Here is a 20,737-nt window from a genome sequence, read left to right as displayed (position 1 = left end):
CAAAATTTCAAATTTTTATTTTTAATGATTGATCTGGCCCATAATAATGGCATCAAATTAAACAACACAAACGAAAAATAGAAACAGGAAAGGAATCAAAGAGCATAAAAGAAAGCAATTTTGGAAATTAGTGCTCTATTTCAGACATAAAGACCACAACGTGTGACGGAAATTGTCACATTTTAGGAAACTCTCAAAAAAGGCCATTTTTCGCAAAAAGGTAACTAGAGCTGATTCATATCTTTTCACCCTAAATTCTTCACATATGAGTTGAATACTAAAAAGGGTGCAAGTAATTCAGAGACTATGACCTCTTCTTTATTTTAATCTATGAGTTTTTAGGAGGAGTACCAGTGGCGACTGCAATAAGCTTACAAAACAAGTTTTAGATTTCAGACCTAGTTGTTTTACTATAGAAAAACCTTACATTGAACAATTCAGATATGCTCATGTTACAATATATAAATCAAAACGTCAAGGAATTCTCATTGACTTTACAGACGACAAAACGCCAAAAGGGGCCGTCAATGCAGGACAGGAGGCATTTTCAAAGTTAAAGGTCACTCATTCATATCCTTATAAAAAGCGACCAGATAAGATCTGATTTAAGTACATTTATAGAACATTCATTTTTCCTACACCTAGTTTCTATCATAATTGGAACAAAATAGAAAGAAAACAAAGGGTTGAGTAAATTCTATTAAAATGCCAGTCAGTGGTGGTCTAACACTCTTAAAACGACACATATTTGTTCTTGTCTGCACAATATACCCTACACCGGGTGCCGATCTGCAAAAACTGACTGTTCAAAACCGTCCAGAAAGCATTCTAGTATTAGAGCACTCGCTCTACATAAAATGCACAAAAAAGGGAAAATTAAGATCAATTTGTGATGGACTTATTTCCACTACAAGCGTGGTTTTGACCGAATTACTGAACCATTCCATCGCTTTGGGGTATTTAAGGGTTTATTGTAATGGATTACCAAATCTGTCTCGTCATCTCTGAATCAAAGAGTGAAAAGCATTGTGACAAACTGTTAAAGGGCTGAACACTAATCATACCTTGTGTCGTAACTGTCGCATTCTCTTCTAGTAAAACGTTTGAAAATAACGGTTGGTAATGGGTAGACACGAAATAAATTGCGAAGTCTGTAAATCATATTTCTATGTGATACACCTTTCAGAAATGTCGTAAGACTACTTGTAAATTTCATTAACTAATTTACAGATACGGTTATAAAGTGTAGCAAAATAAGACGATATACAGCTTGTTAAGATGCAACTGTTTTGATCATGTTTATCACATGTATGATGGTTGATTTTGGACATTTCTTTAAGACGCGATGGCGTGTTTGTGGTTTTGTTGTGTTGTCCTTTAAAATACAAAATCACATTTAAATTTATTGACATGATTAAAGTCGAATGTCAAGTATTTTTGCGACCCAACGTTTTCGTCTTCTCGGACAATTGTAGTTGTGGTGACAATCCTGAAATAAAAACTTATTAAGTGTAAATGAAAGTTTAAAACTTTGAAAAATGTTTGATAATTTCTGCAAGGTCTGTCAAGAATTTTATGTAGGTCTATATCAGGTAAACTATAGTATACTATGTCTACAAATTCATTTCTACAGCCAGTCAGCGGTTGCCTAATGGAATTAAAAGTTTTCCATTCCTAAAAAAAATCTTGAAAAAGCCCTGGTGTATTTATCATTAAAACGATCCTGCAAATACAGGGTGTATGATTGAAAAGATTTAAATGGATTTTGAACCATGCGGCTTAGTCGGTACTAGGACATTTGACTTATAAGCATAGGATGATGGTTTGAGCCAAGCTCAATTTTTAAGGTGGTATAGTTATTTCTCGTCGCATATATATCATATCTCACATTGAACAAACAAAATTTAAGGTTGGTAAATATAAATCAAAATCCCTGTTTACAAACGTGTTTGATCAATACTTGTACATCCAGCAAATTGCTGGTACCTATTTTCAGCTGGATCGACAGGCATATATAAAGAACTGACCGAAAGACACACCAGAATGGCTCCAGCAGGTTTATAATCCTGAACGCAAGCAGCATAAACCACTCTGCCACTACAATTCAAAGTGGCGACACATAATTTTTAAATAACAGTTTAATTCTATATTATGGTAAGTACATCATTACGAGGGAAGGTGAAGTGATGCTGATTTAGGCCATTTGTCTACCATGGTTCCCAAGTTGACTAATCTCTGAGGAATGACAATCATTTAAAAGCAGTCTAGTGGTCAGTTGTACGAGGATTGTTCAAATATGAATGCATCTAAGCATATAAAAATGTATCCTTGATAGATTTCAATGACAATTTTAATTGGTCCACTCAAAGTATTCACCTCCAACAGATATGCAAAGTTTCAGTCTTCTTATCCAATCCTTGAAGGCATTTTCATAGTCTTTTCTAGGTATGAAGACACTGGAATATTGCAGAACCGAGGTGTTTGCGCTGCACACATTTTCGACCAGAAAGGTATATTTTGAGCCTTGGTTACAAAAAGAAGTCACACGGGGCAAGGTCAGGCGAATAAGGAGGGCGAGGGAGCACAACAACCTTTTCCTGCTTCAGAAAGTCTTGTACAATAGACGCCTTGTGCGATGACGCATTGTCATGTAGCAATCTGACATTGGCCAAACCAGTTGCGGGTCTTCGATTTTTGAAATATTTCTTCAGTTTTCGAAGAACTTTAGTTTTGTAAAACTTCGCATTTATGGATTTGCCTTTAGGTACAGCAACCTGAATGGCAGGACCCTGTGTTATGAAGAATTTGGCATACATTTCCTTCTTGAAACTCATGGTCCGCTTTGCAATGCATGGTCTTTTGCCAGATTTGTTGCCCATATTTGTTCTGAATCTTTCGTTTGGGCTCAAAAAAGTGAGCCCATGTCTCGTCACCAGTGACGACATTTGAAAGACCGTGCATTGTAATTTGGAAACTGTTTAAGCAACAATTTTGCGCATTGCACGCGTGCCTATTTCTGCTCATCTGTCAACAGATGGGGATTCCATCTAGCACACATCTTTCTCATTTTCAAATTACGTTTCAGAATGGTATGAGCTGCTCCTAGTGAGATGCCAACCATACTAGTTTTTTGCCTAGCGGTATATCTTGCATCAGTAGCAACTGTTTCTTTCACTCTAGCAACCATCTTGGCAGACGTTGCTGTTTTCGGCCGACGGCCATGTGGTGCATCTTCTGTTGAAACTAATCCACATTTGAACTCCTTAAACCATCGAATAACTGTCGAAAAAGACATTTCATTATGCCCATAAACGGAACATATTTCATCACAATTACACCCTATTCCAAGAATACAACGATTCTTAATATAGGACCGTATTTCAACGGAGTACGCTGACCTTATTCCAACCATTTTTGTATTAGTATACACGAGCAGGCAATGTTTAGCGAGCGATAGACACAGCTGAAGTCAACGGATTTTAATGGATGTGGTATCAATGTAAAGCTAACATGTTTATCTGCCAAATAATCTTAATTTCCTCGTGATTTACGCATTATTGAGCGAGATAACGTTCTAGATGCATTTATATTTGGACAATCCTCGTAGTTTGGCTGGAACAGCATTTAAGTTCAAACTGACCTGACAGCCCAGGATGAGAATTTAACTTTCGGGATAGCAAACTTTCTAATTTTAAATATTAAGTCGGGCTAGTAATATGTCTGTGCAATCTAGATTTAAACTGCAAGGTCAACTTTTTATATTGCTGTATCAGTTTAAATAACAACTTGCGTGAGAAAAAGTCTGTCATAATACAAAAGTGAATATTGTAAAGTACAGAGCAAAGCAGTCATAATGAAATGGACAAACAGGGATATTAAAACTGAACATTTTGTATGTCTCTCTTATTATTTAACATATAGGTTCAAATCTAACCATTTTCGATTATTTCTCTATTTGTCAGTTTATTACATATGCGTTTTCTAGTACAATCTGGTGACAATTCTGTTCCAGGATAGAATTTATGCATTGTTTCAGAATACTCCAATGGGATTTCTTTCACAGGACATATTTCTTTCAATGAATAGGGCTATATGGATAATCACTATCTTTCATATTTTGTTATTCTCGGCTATAACACCTCCCCACCCCCGTACTGATCTTACACCATACTATCATATAAAACAAGGAATGATATGTTCTTTATAAAAAAATCTGTCAAAACTCAAATACACAATACATACGTATAAAACCGTGCTATATTACATTTAATTCATGTAATTATCAACATACAAAAACTGAAATCACTTCCTTTTCCGGCAAGCAAAATAAAAAGATAAGAAAAGAAATAGAGCCTGGCCTACCTACCAATCCTAATTGTTTTGGCAGATACCGGAAACACACATTTTTTGCCTTGCAAAGAACTAGACCCCTTTTCAAAATGTATATTACCGTCTTTTAAAAACAATACCCCTTTTAATGTAGTTCTGCACGTTTGATAAACTTGAAGTAATGGCGTAACGTCATTTATCCGGATAACGTAAAATAAAGCCTGGACTCGGTGTGCCGTTTTATGAATAAATGGTAACCCGTGAGTAAATGTATAAAAACGGCAAGGTTACTATCTTTCTGAAGATAAGATATGATATTAAAACTTTTGAAAATAGTGTCATAAAATAGCGTGTAATATGCGGCTCTCTATAATCATGTGAAAATATCTCAAAAACAAGCACACGGACACATACATTTAATTCTACCATATTATAGACCAAATGCTTATTTATGATTGTGAGAAGTTTCATCAAAATCTACATTGTAGGAAAATTTCTATCCACGAAAATCTTATCAAATTTGTGATTTTCCCATAGCCACCCATTATGAAAACTTGTGTGAGGTTCAAATTTTTCAAATCAGTCTAGCAAAAAGTCAAGCACACGACCCGATCATTTTTATTTACCAGAATTTCTAGGTGTATTCTAAAGTTTCGAGAAATCATAGTTTTATCAAATTCTACATTGTAAAAAAATGATCCAGACGTGCAGAACTTCCCTTAAGGTTAAACTATTTGAAGTGATGTGTAATACTTACATACTTTTCCATTTACATGTACATTTGATATAAGTATACAGGGACATTCCAACAAACTGAATCAAAAGAGTCAGTGTTAACTTCTTTTAAAATCTTCATAGTTTTTCTGTTGCAAAAAAAGCTGCTGCTGAACATTTACTTTTCAATGCAAACATTTGACAAAAGTAATAGAAATGATTTCCCAGTGCAAATTCTGCTTATTAAATTTACACGCATGCTGAAACTTCAAACATGACTCGAAAAAGACAATCTCAAGTGAACGTTGAACATGTATTAGGTGTTCAGCGAAAAGCATCAGATTGGCAAAGACTTAATGAGCCATATCCGGCTGTTTGAGAAACACTATAATTTGGTTTGCTTTTTATAACTTACATTAAGCATGCACGTCCGGTTCACATGATTGTATTGCAAGTGTTTGCAACATAGATCCGGTTTGTTAACATTAACTGTTTTCATTAACCTCCTTTGAGAAAATGGCGAGCACATTGGTTGTTGTAAGTTTTCTGGCAATTTTACTTTTAGATATAAAATGTGTTTTCGGAAATACTTGTGATTGTGAGACAGTTAAGGATATACTGACCGATGAAATATTTGATCTTAAGGCTGAAAACAAACAACTCGAGTCTAGAATTAAAAAGATGGAATTGATGATGCAGACAAAGACTTCAGTATCGTACCAAGCAGCCGAGATAGGTAAGTATATTTTATTTTAACCTTTAGAAAATACATGAAATGTAGATAATTCTGATAGACAATATGTTTAAGCCAGCCTCGAAAAACATAATTATATAAGGAAAACGATTGCAGAGTTAGAAAATGAAAGTTATAATGAAATTATCACATTTCAAAGGCAAAAATATATATGGAAATAAAAATGAAGACGCCTTAAATGCAGATTTGAAAACTAATTATGATAAACTTAATGCGATTCCCTCTTCTGTAAAAGTTACATTTCCTTCGATAGATTTTGCGTCTATGCTAGATATTAAGAACAGTTTATAATAAACATAAACGAAAAGGAGCAAACACGGCATCATACATCAAGTCACCCATGCATTGTAGCGGTAGATGTAACAGATAAATGCTGTTAATACCATCAACACAATGCCCGTTATATATCTATTTTGTTGGGTTAAGAGTCACACCGAAACAATTTAGATCATTGGGCGTTTTTGACGGAGGCAGACCCAGTGCCTTTCCGGGTATTATTTCATCAAGGGCGGGTACCTGGATAGAACCAACGACCTTCCGTAAGCCAGCTAGATGGCTTTCTTACATGAAGACTTGTATATCCCAAGCAAGGTTTCCAACAAACATCCATTATGGGCAAGTCATTCGAAGTAAGCGACCCCAACCACTAGGCTGTGGAATAATAAAACAATATAGAGAGGTAACAGCGGGATGATGGATTAGCGGCTTGGTGAGACATTTTTGGAAAAGAGCTTGTGATATACATAACTTAAAATTTCGATCCGATATCAGTTAACTGTATGATTAGGGTGTAGGATTTAGAAACTTGTAAAAATTATACTATTTGCATATTTAACTGTTTGTGGTTAGGTGTTTTACCAGTAACCTTCCGAAGGATGTGCCCCATGTACGTCAGAGACAGTATGATTAGTATGTGCTGGTTCACACATAAGGTCACTTGATGACACGTTATCATGACGTAACTATCCAATTTCTTTAAATCTGGTCAGATTGTAACCACACACGCACGTACGCATTTTTACATATTGATATTATATGGCGTCTGGCTTCCGAATAAGGCTATGGCCTGGATAACATTCACATTTTAGTAACAAAATTGTAAAACTAGTACAATCTGCGTCTAAGTGTCGCTATTATGTTATAACAGTTTTGTGAGTTTCGAATTCCATAGAGATCTTGCTTTCGCGATTTGCTTATTAAAGATTGATATGAGATAGGTAGGATAATTAGATAAATTGAATGGTATTGCATGATTCTAAAATCCGTTTTATGGACTTTATTTTCATACGAAAGAATAAATGAAAGACATTTTTAAAACTGTAAAATTCGGTACTTGTGCTCCTCTTGTTTCGTGTCTTCGTTGTCTTAATCTTTTCTGTGTCTGTACGCTTTCGTTTATACATGTCATGAACGAAGCCATGTAAATAATATAATAAGGTTACAATTGGATGGACTAAGTCACTTGCCTTCTATGCAGCGGCATTTCCTAAACATTTGAGTCGCCGCTAGCTTAGCATAGTAACAAATAAATATCAATATCTGATATCACAGTGAAATACGTCTATTTGCTTTTAAACTTTTCCCTGCTAAATTTCGAAAATGGACTGGTCTCTCATTCATTTTGGAAAAATCCAGTTATTATTCGAAGTGGCATTCACTGAAAACTTACTGACAGAATAAAGAACAGTGCAGACTTCGAGAACAATGCGGACCATAAACCGGTTTAAGCTCCCCAGTGGTGGTTTTGCCACTGACCGTTCCAAGGCGGTGCCCCACTGTGTTCTTTTATTTGTTTGTTGTGTTCTATGTGTGGTATGCGTGTGTTGATCGTGTGCGCGTTTGGAGAGGCTGCGTTTTCTTCCTTGTTTTTTTTTATCAGCTTGCACGGATCTTGGTCTTCACTGATGGCATAAACAGAATCATTGCCGGCAGCAAGCTATCGGTTAAACTATTATAAAACATGCTTTCATAAAGTATTTTCTTTATTTTGGTATAATTATATTTTTCTGTAACATGTGGTATATTTCAGACAAGGATTGGATTCAGAGAATGGAAACGAGAATCAATGATATCGAATCTAAGATTCCAGAAAGCACAAAAGTTTCGAGGAACCCGTTTAAACCGCAAAGTCTCATAGCTAAAGCGCTGCGTTCAGAGAAAAAAGAACGACTAAAATCTAAATTGAAAATAGCTGCAGGTCTGAAGAAAATTAATAACAGCCTGAAGGCGTTCAACGTTCAATCAGATGCCGTTTTCGCATCACATATTAGTAATATCTCAGATCGCATACAGGACATTAAAACGGAGTTGTCACAGAACATGTCTCACGTCAGAAATGAAGTGATGGATGTTAGTAATCGCACAGCAAAGCTGGCAAATCAGACAAGTTCATTAATTGAGAATAAAATAACAACAATTGAGATGTCAATTGATGCCATGAACCACGACGTTTCACAGATTGATGCTGACTTAAACACCATTATAGATATTGTACTTCTAGATCAAAAAGGTTATTGTTTATCATACTATGGCTTTTTAGGCATACTGAATATTTGAATTATTATTAATTTTTATTAATTTGCAAACTTACAACAATTAATTTACGACTTGTACAAAGACACGAACGTACATATGTATACGTAATATTTTTTAAAATAAAATTCCTACATTCGATGTATGGTTTTGTCGGGATCCCTGTAAATCTCTGCTTGACTTTACCTAAAAAGGTTTCACGATCCCGGCTATTCCTAGTCTACATTAACTTTGACCCAACTGAGAAAATCCGAGATCCGGAGTGACTTTTGTAGAAACAGGGATCTCAGCAGAAAACTGATCCAGAACTCTATATACCACTATGAGATTTTCATCAGATCCAACCAAGGAAAAAAACGGAATATGTCGATAAATGTTAAAGCGTTTCTTAATATTTATAGATTGCCTATTTTTTTCAGCGGAATGCGAACCAAACTGCACTAACGGAGGCGTGTGCTTCAAAGACAACACATGTAGGTGTAAGCCTTTCACAGAAGGACCAAACTGCGAAAAAAGTAGGTTACATTGTCGAATTTAAACCGTGTGCATACTAAATACTGCGTATAATCTTTTACATTTGTGATTAATTTTGATATATGCTATTCAATTTAAGATTTTTACCAGATAAAAAACTACATATGTATGATATTTTATACATAAATAAATTTTTCGTTATAATAAGAAAACTCCAATACCGACACAAAATCTGGGCGTGTCTTCAAGTGAGTACAGCGGAACTCCAAAAATTAAACCTATGGTCTCAGTAAATCAGCAACAGCCATTTCTATTCCAAAGCTCGTGAAATATTAAAGTTGATCTTTCTCTCGAAATTTTCAGTAATTTGTGAAGACAAATGCTACGAGAACGGCGGAAAATGCGTTGGGTCTGGAAAATGTGAATGTCAAGAAAATAGATACGGACATAACTGTGAGCAATGTAAGTTTTTATTTTTATTAAAAACAAAAGAAACATGCTGTCAGCCTTAGTATTTGAGAGCCACAAGTTTCCTAAGACCCTAAACATGTTTGGCTACGGTAACGTCTCCAGTGTTTATTTTGCTGAACTGGTAGGTTTTTGTTCAGGTAAATGATGCTTAAAAGACCAGAAACTAGTAAATAAAAAGCATAAGCTTTTGTTATAACAAGTTTTTAGTGTTCTTTTAAATTTAATTCCTTTAAATCTCCCGTTTGAGGAGTTAAATTATTTTCTTGTAAAGTTGTTAAAACTGATACTTATTTATTTAACATACTTTGTGGACAATTGATACTTCTCTTATGTCCAGCATACTTTGCAAGAAACTGGTATTTCTCTAATAATTTGTAAAACAATTGGTATTACTCTAATGCTTAACATACTTTGTAACAAACTGGTACTTCTCCAATGCATAACATACTTTGTACAAAACTGTTATTTCTCAAACACTTTGTAACAACTGGTATTTCTCTATGTAAAGAACTGGTACGTGCCTAAAATATCTCACTAACATAATTTTTATCTATATAATGTTAATGCTTAATTGGTGTAAAAACATTTTACTCCCAATATTTAACTGCATCATAAGTGAAAACTATCACTGATCGTATGGGACATACAACATCAATTACAAATAAACCCGTTTACAATTATAAAGTACATTTATTACTTCGGTTAAAGTTTTGATAAGCCGTTACAGGCAGAGTGAGAGGAGATTATTATTTTGCTTTGTTAACTTTATGCTTCCAAATGATCTTATTACAGACTTAATTAGAAATGGAAAAAGAAAACATGGTGTGTAAAATATAAAACTGCCCGTGCAATTTTGTTTAAATCAGCCGTCTAACAAATCATATGCGGACGTATTCAATGCTTTTACAAAAGGTAGAATCAAGAGAAACAAACCGGGGTCCGGAGCAGGCCAGAGGACATGCATTACAGCAGTTTAATCTATCAAATCATTAATAATAAAAAGATGCAACAATATCCGAATTAATAATTACATTCAGATAAGTAGTAACATAGCTTAAACTCTTAAGTTTATTAAACAGGTGAGGTTAGGTGCGTTTAGACCAGTTTATGCTTTTGACACTGACCACTCTAAGGCGATGCCCCACTGTGTTCCTGTATTTGTGTAACTTGTCCTCGTAGGTTTGCTTTGTCTCTGTGTGTATGTGTGACCACCCGCACATGTATATGTTAGTCCTTAGCACGTGCTATGAGTTGTTATTTGGGAGACTGTGTTGTAGAACGTGACTTTACCTGTTTGATATTCTTCCTTGCTTTTTTGTTTTCACTTGTTTTAGAAAATGCATTTATAAGAAGTAGCTGTCAAGATTTTTAAACTGAATTTTCTAGCAACCTCTGAATTGGGACATTGACCAGTCAAACTTTTAAACTGCTTTTTCTCGCTACCACTTAATTAGAAAACTGAACAGTCAGTCTCTTAAATTGCCTTTTCTCGCTTTCACTGAATTGGGACATTGAACAGTCAAACTGTTAAACTTCCTTTTCTCGCTATCACTGAATTAGGACATTGAACAGTCAATCTCTTAGATCGCCTTTTATTGTTATCACTGGATTGGGACTTTGAACAGTCAATGTCTTAAACTGTCTTTTCTCGCTATCACTGAATTAGAAATTTGAACAGTCAATCTCTGAAATTGTTTTTCTCGCTATCACTGGATTGGAACACTGAAAACTAAACCCTTAAACTGTCTTTTCTCGCTACTACTTAATTAGGAAATTGGACTGTCAATCTCTTAAAATGCCTTTACTAGCTATCACTGGATGTGGACACTGAACAGTCAAAGTCTCAAACTACATTTTCTCGCTATCACTGAATTTGGACATTGAAGAGACAAACTCTAAAACTGCCTTTGTTCGCTACAACTGAATTAGGAAATTAAACAGCCAATCTCTTAAATTGCCTTTCTTCACGATCACTTGATTGGGACACTGCACAGTCAAACTTATAAACTTGATCATAATAAGACACAGAGAACTGTATCATTTTGCAATTCTTTTATACATTTCTTAATCATGTCATAGAGCAGTTTAACTGCAAATCTATCGATGATATACATGTACATTTTCAAATACTAGTACTAATCAAACGACACCTATACGTACATGTGACACTATTTTAAAGCAACACATCATGTACTTTACTCTAAGCATTGTTAAGTAATATACTGGGGTCAGTAGGTTAGAGACCTAGAAACTTAAAATGGTTTCCGCACAATAACTAGAATACCCGTAGGCATACTGTTTTGAAACTTTACAAACTACGTTCTGGTTGTCAGTCAATGAAATCAATTGTTTTGAGGGGTAGCAGGTCAAAGGTCAAAGTGAAAATAGTTTTGAACATGAAAACCGTTTCTGCTCTGTAATATACAGAAATACAGAGTTCTTTGGCTGATAGTTGTCAGACTTTATAAGATAATAACCTATGGTCAGTTGATGACCCTATCAGTTTGGAAGTTAGTAGGTCATTGGGCAAGGTCACATTGACTTCGAGACTGACAATTATTTCTGATTATTATCTGGAAAACGCTTAACATGTCGCTTTAAAACTTTATTCGATGATTGCCTACAGGCAGCAGATGACCCCAGCTGTTACTGAGGTCAGTAAGTCAAAGGTCATGGTCACAGCATTCATACTTACCTTACATACACAGTTGTCTCCAACCGGCCATCATGCGGGGATTGACGTATGTGTTTTACAAACAGCTCTTGTTTCAAATTACACGGCTATCAGGGATGGGTCTAGTTTTCCTTATATCACGCCTGGGAAACAACAGAACTACCTCTATCAGAGGTTTAGAATAATTCGCTCTTTATGAACTCTTTATGATGATTTCAGGTACATATGCACAAAAACAACTGAACATTGAATACCACCAAGGCACTGATTCTAGTTGTTAATATGAAATAAGAATGCACTTGTTGATAGTTTTTGATTGCAGTGTTGCTCTGTGAAGCTGACGAGTTGAAATGCGTTGTTGATAAGAAGTGTCTGACTGCGGACAAGATCTGTAACAGACTACTCGACTGTTCTGACGGTAGAGATGAGAAAAGTTGTGGTAAATTATTTCTCAGTGTTTTTCGTATGAAACCCTGGACTTATTTATTTTATCCATGAGGGGTGGGGGAAGAGTCAAAGATACAATATTTGCCAGTATTGCATACGGAGGATATTTAATCTAATTGATGTAGTCTAATTAAAAGGAGAAAAACATGACATAATATGATAAAATATGGTCATGTATGAAAGTGTTTCTAAGCAACAATGACATGTTATATAGGAATGAAATCCATACAGAACTGGCCACACATGCATGATGATAATTTGCTAAAATCATTTTTCCTTTGAGAGAAAAAAACATTTCTTTTTAATCTGGGGCTATTACATACACACAAGATGATAATATAGTATTTGCTCTTAAAATGCTTAAATGAGAATGAGTCAATGGTGGTGTTATTGTTTCAGATTTGAGCATGTGTAGACGTGATCAATTCCAGTGTTCTTCCGGCATGTGTATACATAACTCCTGGAGATGTGACGGTGATTCCGATTGTGGAGACGGTTCTGACGAAACCAACTGCCGTTAGATTTGTCATTTATATTGTTAATTCAGATTGTTCTTCTCGGTCAAAACTATATATTTTTCATCATCGTAAAAATTCATTCAGGAGGTTTAAGTTCGCTGGTCATGAAAACAGCAATATCACTTATTTTGTGGTCAGCTGATGCATGGTGCTCATACAATTACAAAAGTACAATACTAGGCATGTTAAGATCAAATTATACGCAATTTTATATATGTTGCTGCAAAACGATTAATATCTGGAAAACGCTTGACATGCCGCTTTAAAACTTTATTTGATGATTGTCTACAGGCAGCAGATGACCCCAGCTGTTACTGAGGTCAGTAAGTCAAAGGTCATGATCACAACATTCAAACGTACATACGCAATTGCCTCCAACCGGCCATCATGTGGGGACTGGCGTATGTGTTTTACAAACAGCTCTTGTTTCAAATAAAACGGCTATCAGGGATGAGTCTAGTTCTTCCTTATATAACGCCTGGGAAACAAGAGAACTAACTTTTTCAGAGGTTTAGAATAAATCGCTCTGTCGCAACTTACGAGCTAGAACATGTCGCGAGAAATAGCAGAACGCAATCTTAAGACGGATTTTTTGTCGTCTTTTCTGAAGTTAGTATTAAAAACTAAATTCCATTTAATAAAGTCGCATTTTTTTGTATTCATTGATTTTGTTTGGTTGAAACTATAATTACTTACATGTTTAATTTTACATGAATCAATAATGCTGCGATTTCAATTTTGTTGTAAGTGTAACTCTGAGTTTGCTATGTCAATGTTTATGTTGTACACACGATAGAAACGTAAAAATAGGCCTCTGTAAAATTGTCCGATATTTTACCAAGTCGATTGCTAAAGACAAATCTTCATGTTTAAAACTTTAGATATATCAAGTTAATTTGAACGTTCACGTACAATGATAAAATCGTATTGTGTCTGTTAAGAGTACAAAGTATATGTACATGTATATACACGAAATGTAATTATTATCCGGATTTCATTTTACAAGTAAAATTCGCAATGTAAATAAATTCCAGAGCCACTTCTACGGAACTTTGAGTCCTAGGTCGATGGAGTTAAACATTTTTTTTGCTGAAAACCTAACGTGTGGCTCTCAGGAAAATAAATTGTATATCAGGTTTAACAGAACTAACAAACACTCTGTATATCCGTCTACTGTTTGCAACAAGCTAAGTTCGTGTAATACATTTCCTCTAACTGACTGCAATCATTTAAGAGGAATAGTAGCACATGTAAACTGTAAGAAACTATAGCCCACCCGCTGAGCTCAATAGGGAGAGTGAAAATATGTGGATCGTGTTGATGTGAATTCGATCCCCGTGCGAGGCGTATGTTCTCCATGACAATTTTACGTTGTGTCTTAAATCATTTGCACCCCCCCCCCCCCACACACACACATCTGATACAGTGATTCATGTTGAGAAGTTGGCAGTTAATGGCGGACTACAAGTTAGTGGTGGTTCGGAATCCAGGAACACTGGTTATTTTATACAACAGAAATACTGTTGTTAAATGGCTCTAAATCCAAAATAAATAAATAAATCTCAGAAAATATATTGCAAGATGTATCATACAAATAAATAAAGTATATTATAAGGATATTACTGAATTGTATCTCGTATTCGGACATAACTACTATCCTGATACGAGAAGGAAGAATGTTGACTTTTAATCAGTAGCATTAACTTTTAAAACAGGGGTATCTCCTTGGCGACATGATTATCTCGTTGACAGCAGAGCTGTCTCTCGCAATAAAATGTAAATATTTCTACTCCAAAACGATTTTCGGTTCCAAATGTAATGTATACCTTAGGGCTATCTTACGCCTACTCGGTTTGCTTCTTGATACCAGTTAAAAGGCAAACAGTTGACATTGAAAGTGCTTTCATGACGAAATGGCCCAATTTACGGCTAAACAAGCTTACTGGTAAACATTGCCACGTTCACAAATGGACAATAAATAAACTTTGAGTTGTCTAGAACTTTAAAAAAAATCTACTTTGCCTACCATTCCCCGATTTTTCAATATATGATAAAATGCTTGTAAAAATGCAAAAAAAAATATGATGACAGACACCTGTGTTAGCAATAAATGATGACAGAAACCATTTCTTACGTTTTTTTTCTCGCGACATGTACTAGTTCGGAAGTTGCGACAGAGCGATTTACCGTATACCTCGGAAAGTGGTAGCTCTGTAGTTTCCCAGGCTTTTTACGGCTCTGTGGAAATTTTAAAACATTCTTCTCTGAATCTGCATAGTTTTTCTATCACAAGTGTTTCTTGTTAGTAGCTGTTTGAGTCGTGAAACTCTGATAAGCGATAAAGGAACATCATGGCTCTCTTGTTTAAAAAAGTCATATTTTCAAAATTAAAATTGGTGGAGTCCCTGATATTATGGAGAACATTTTATTGATCAGGATTCCATTCATTCCTATGCACCAAATTAGTGAAAAGTGATCTTTCGTGATCCCTAAATTTAAAGGTTTTGGTATAAAGTCATTTGGTTTCCTTGGCTGTAGTCTGTGGAATAAATTTTCTCTAAAACATCAACGAAAACATGATTCCTAGGTTAATGTTTTAAAATGATTTTGTCTTCAAGACTTGTATACAACCAGCAGTATTGCATTTTTTCAGCGAAGTTATTTTTCTTATAATTTTACTGGTCTTTCAAGTTTAGCTATGATATCATCATATTGTACATAGATGCATGTGTTTGTTGGCTGCGGCATGTCTGTCACGGCATAGTGGACAAGAACCAGCCAAGTAGTAATAAAAAGAATACCTTGAAATACTTCTCGCCTCAACATTGAGCAATATATGTCGTATGTACCCATTTCCCTTATCCTGGATAACTGAAGCATTTTATCACCCTCGCGTGACCTCGATCGAGCAGTGTGAAACGTAAATGTATGACATACTTGCCAGTTGAAATTTAGTAAAATAGTTTTTTTTTCTGTTTAAATATATTTATATGTTTTGCTTTTATATACGTTTTTCATTTCAAAATGATAAGAATAAGAAAAAAATTATTTTCTCCCGGCACACTTTTCAACATAAATATTATATATTTTGTGATAATTTCAGGTACATACATGTACATGTATACACAAAAACAAATGAACATTGAATACCACCAAGGCACTTTTTCTAGTTGTTAATATGAAATAAGAATGCACTTGTTGATAGTTTCTGTTTGCAGTGTTGCGCTGTGAAGCTGACGAGTTGAAATGCGTTGTTGAAAAGAAATGTCTGACTGCGGACCACATCTGTAATAGACTACTCGGCTGTTCTGCCAATATTGCACATGGATAATACTTAATCTAACTGATCTAATCTAATTAAAAGGAGAACAGCTTGACAAAATATGATAAAATGTGGCCATGGATGGAAGTGTTTCTAAGCAATAATGACATGCTATAAGAATAAAATCCATACAGAATTGGCCATAAATGCATGATGATAATTTATTTAAATCTTTTTTCCTTGAATGAGAGAAAAATCATTTCTTTTAAATCTAGGGCTATTACATGCTTAGGATGATAACATAGTTTTTGCTGTTAAAGTGCTTAAATGAGAATGAGTCAATGGTGGTTTTATTGTTTCAGATTTGAGCGTGTGTAGACATGATCAATTCCAGTGTTCTTCCGGCATGATGTGTATATATAACTCCTGGAGATGTGACGGTTATTCCGATTGTGACGACGGCTCTGACGAAACCAACTGCCGTTAGATTTGTCATTTATATTGTTAATTCAGATTGTTCTTCTCGGTCAAAACTATATATTTTTCATTATCGTAAACATTCATTCAGGAGCTTTTAGTTCGCTTGTCATGAAAACAGCAATATCACTTATTTTGTGGTCGGCTGATTCATGGGGCTCATACAATTACAAAAGTACAATACTGGGCATGTTAAGATTAAATTGTACCCAATTTTATATATGGAGTTGCAAAATGATCTGTTACAGCATGTTTACATGAGTTCTTGATAAAATTTCATTAATTTAAGGTTGGACTACAAGAATCAATATCACAATAGAGTTTGCACACTTTAAAATAGCAAATATTAAACTGTCTGATTTAACAGTTTTCATATTTTCTAAGTTGAAAGACGCGCCACGGAATAACTGTATTTGTTTTATGTCTGTGGTGGTAATTATACATGTATATGATTTTTTGCATGAAAAAAAGAGAAATACCCGAATCTAAATATAAACTGACAGTAACATATATTTGCCCATTACAATGTGTTTCATGTCTGTTATTCAAATATAATAGCAGTATACACAATATTTGATGTATCGAGTTTAGACCACACTACAATATTGCTATTTATATATAAAACTGAAATACTGCTGAAAATGAACAAAAGTTAATACTTATGGTAATTTGATATTACTACTTCCAAAGCTGATAAAAAAAACCTTCAAAATTATCTCTTCCCACTCCAGTTTGTGTTTTTATCTTTGCGCTATGCAGTAAAAATATTAAAGATTTTTTTTCCACTAAAAGCCTACATGATGTAAGAAAATGGTAAAATTGGAATTCTAACACAACCCGATTCGTTTTCTTATGAAACAAAGAAGGCTGAAAAATGAGTGTTATTATACATTCTAAAACTTTTAAGATTTTCTTTTATATAAACATAGAAGGATTTTACCGTGTAATGTCTTGTCGATTAAAACACGTTTCGCAAAATGACCTACTTTTGGCTATTCCGGTTTACTGCAACCGTTTACGCCTAGGATTCCAGACTAGTATCCCTTCCTGGTGTAATTCGAATATGTTAGAATGTAAATAGATTTTAGTTTTGCGTGATTTGGTGGCAATTAAAACACGATCTTTCGTTCAGATGCGTCGTAATTTGCACGCAAACTAAACTCTATTTCCCAAACAATTTTTTTTCTGATGTCACAATTATTACGTGATAGCATCAAACGGCATAGCGGTGCGATGGAAACATTTAACATTGTGGATTTAAAAACTTTGAAGAGAAAATTTGCATAATTTGGACATTCTAAATTCAGTTTGGGATTTGTGATAACTTAGAATTAATACTGAGTGATTGGATTTAAATTTGATTCGGACTTTACAGCTAGTTAATATTTTTAAGGTATTGGACCCGTAATAGAGTACCTCCTTTTTGAAGAGTATTCAATTCCTACCATAAACTTACTTTGACTGCAATTTTCAGGGGGGCGTAGGTTCAAGCCCCACTGGGACCAAATTTTTTTTTCCACATTTTTCTTTTTGACTAGCAAGTTTTTACTTCTTTCAAGACTTATTATGGATGTATTGTACAAAAGTGGAAAATTTTCATTTTATAAGTGGATTTCTTGCTGTTCAAAGTGAACTTTAACCTCTGAATAAGAAGGGGTAGAGTTAGACATCTTTAAAAAATACTGAGTTACATGCGGTAAAAGTTCTCTATTTTGCCTTCATTCGTTAGATTACATATTGTGGAAGAAATGCAGGTAGGCTTTACTTCTACCCTAAGGTTATTTTTGAATGACGTGAGCAAAATTTAAAACAGACCCACATGATTCGACCTTAATTTTTCAGTGTTGGAGTTAGAATTCTGTCGGATTAAATTTGTTTATTTGAAGCACCCTAGAAAAAATGATATTACAGTTTTATTTTGTGTTTTATAACTGTTTAACAATATTTTGATGTTTCTTTTGTCAAAATTAATGCCGTAATGAATTTCTCTGTGAACGTTTTAGATAGTGGCCATCACATTGAAATTTGTCTGTACGCGAGCTTGAGAAAATACCATAAATTATACAAAATTTACAAAAAACGGCACGGTAAAATTTGTTTAAAATTTGCAACACAGTGCGAAACATGGTCAACTTTAAGAATATACCAAGCAAATGCCATTTTTTAAACATTACTATTAGGGGTCCAATACCTTAAGATATTTGAATTGTTACTTTTCTTAATAACCTTTTTAGTGTTAATAGTTGCTGGTTTGTTTATCTGTTACCTTTAATATTTTAAGTAACAAGCAATTTTACCCTGACTTGTAACCTGGTAAACGTCGTGCAACAAACCACTCGTAACCCCAAAAGTAATTTCAATTACGCCTCTTTTCGAAAAACAAGTGCACTCTTCAAACAATTTCAACCGCATTTTACGGTTTAAAAAAGCTTTTAAGTCATCGGATGGTTCGTTTGATGAGTGTCGTGGTAAACGAGAACGCTACTTAGACGCACTTAATATCTTCAACGTTAAAAAATCTAATGAAAATAGATGCCGGTTTTTAACAATGAAGCGTCAATATAAACAATTTATACGCAAGAAGAAAATACCTTTAAACTTCGAAAATCGAGGGGAATTGAAACTTACGAAGCAAAAAAACCACTTTGACTTTGGAAATATTTCTCCAAAAAGAAAGGCTACGTGGAAATACTTTAAATGTAACCGTTTTTTTTTGATATTTCAAAACCTTAAGCAATGATATAAATATCACATCTGAAAGAGAGCGAAAACTTTGCAGGCAGGACAATTGAACCCGGGCGATTCGATCTTCACAGAGCTTGACGACCCGATATCTACATCTGAAGTACTTGTTGGCTAAAAACTTTGAACGTGGTAAAGCCGGTTTACGGACAATTTGATAAATGAGATACTGATAAAATCAGGCGATATTTTATAAAAGCCATTTGGGACTGATATTTTCAATTTTTGTATTCGAGTCAGGGAACTTCCCTGACTTATGGACTGAAGGAATTATCATTCCACTTTTTAAAAAGGTGACGAATCAGATGCGAACAATTATAGGGGAATACTCTTATAAGTGTTTTACCCAAAACTTTTCACATCATTTTGAACAAACGCTTGACAGATTGGTGTAACAATAACAACATTATTTCAGACGCACAGTTTGGGTTTAGGAAAGGTTTTTCGACGGTTGATGCTATTACTGTTTAAATGGCTTAATTGAAAATTTGGTTTAATAATGGTAAACGTTTATACGCAGCCTTTGTGGACATGAGAAAATGTTTTGACAGTGTTATAGAAATGCTCTGTGGTATAAAATGTTTAAAATTGGGTATCTCCGGGAAAAATTTTACGCATTATCAGATCAATTTTATGAACATGTAATAAGTAAAGTGCCCCATTGTAATGAAGTATCTGATTTTATAAAAAATTGCAGTCGGTTTAAATACAGGGTGAAATATGCTCGCCTTTGTTGTGGTCGATATTTATTGAAGACTTAGAACTGTATTTAACGGAAAACCCAGACGCGGTATACATATAGGTGAAATAACGCTTATTTTGCTGTTGTAGCAGTGATATTGGTGTTATTGGCCGAAACACCAGCAGACTTACAGGCACTTTTTAAATAATGTTAAACTGTATTGTGACGGGGGGGGACTGAAGGTGAATGAAGATAAAACAAAAATCGTAGTGTTCGGGGCGCTCGGGACGTATAAGAAACAACGAAGATGGGAGTAAAATGGAAAAGTTCTAGAGATTGTTGACTCTTTTAAATATTGGGAACTTTTTTTTGGTTTCCAATGGCAATTTAATTAAAACCAGCAATTGTTAATTGGTAAGGCTGTAAAAGCTTTAAATGTACTTATATAAAAACTTAAAGGATTTTGTTTTTACACCAAGGTACAATGTCAACTATTTGATTCTTTTGTGTGCTCAATTTTAGGATACGCAGCGGAAATTATGGGGCTTTTGTAAATCAAAGATATTGAGAGAGTGCAGTTAATGTAATTGTAAAAGACTCCTTAATGTTAAAATGTCAACTAGTAATGTTTGGGGTCTATGGAGAACTCGGGCGTTATCCG

General features: G+C 34.6%; 1 protein-coding gene across 3 annotated transcripts; it reads left to right on the top strand.

Annotated features, from left to right (window-relative positions):
• Positions 1-5,541: 5,541 nt before the first annotated feature.
• LOC123548448 (low-density lipoprotein receptor-related protein 1B-like) lies at positions 5,542-16,833 on the top strand. Of its 3 annotated transcripts, none has more exons than XM_053524776.1 (7): positions 5,542-5,779; positions 7,827-8,306; positions 8,749-8,844; positions 9,167-9,256; positions 12,271-12,387; positions 12,795-12,911; positions 16,538-16,833. In XM_053524776.1, the coding sequence occupies exons 1-7, from the start codon at positions 5,560-5,562 to the stop codon at positions 16,660-16,662; spliced, it is 1,245 nt and encodes a 414-aa protein (XP_053380751.1). In that variant the 5' UTR covers positions 5,542-5,559; the 3' UTR covers positions 16,663-16,833. The 3 variants fall into 3 exon arrangements, with proteins under 3 accessions (XP_053380751.1, XP_053380750.1, XP_053380753.1); XM_053524775.1 differs by having other exon boundaries at positions 5,543-5,779; positions 9,167-9,265; XM_053524778.1 differs by lacking the exons at positions 12,271-12,387; positions 12,795-12,911; positions 16,538-16,833 and adding an exon at positions 16,132-16,531 and having other exon boundaries at positions 5,543-5,779; positions 9,167-9,265.
• The last annotated feature ends 3,904 nt before the right edge of the window (positions 16,834-20,737 follow it).

This window comes from Mercenaria mercenaria, chromosome 15 (genome assembly GCF_021730395.1).
Source record: "Mercenaria mercenaria strain notata chromosome 15, MADL_Memer_1, whole genome shotgun sequence".
In the NCBI taxonomy this organism is placed as follows: Eukaryota; Metazoa; Mollusca; class Bivalvia; order Venerida; family Veneridae; genus Mercenaria; species Mercenaria mercenaria.
Note: the sequence above shows the minus strand (reverse complement) of the source record. Positions and strands in the feature narration are given on the sequence as shown.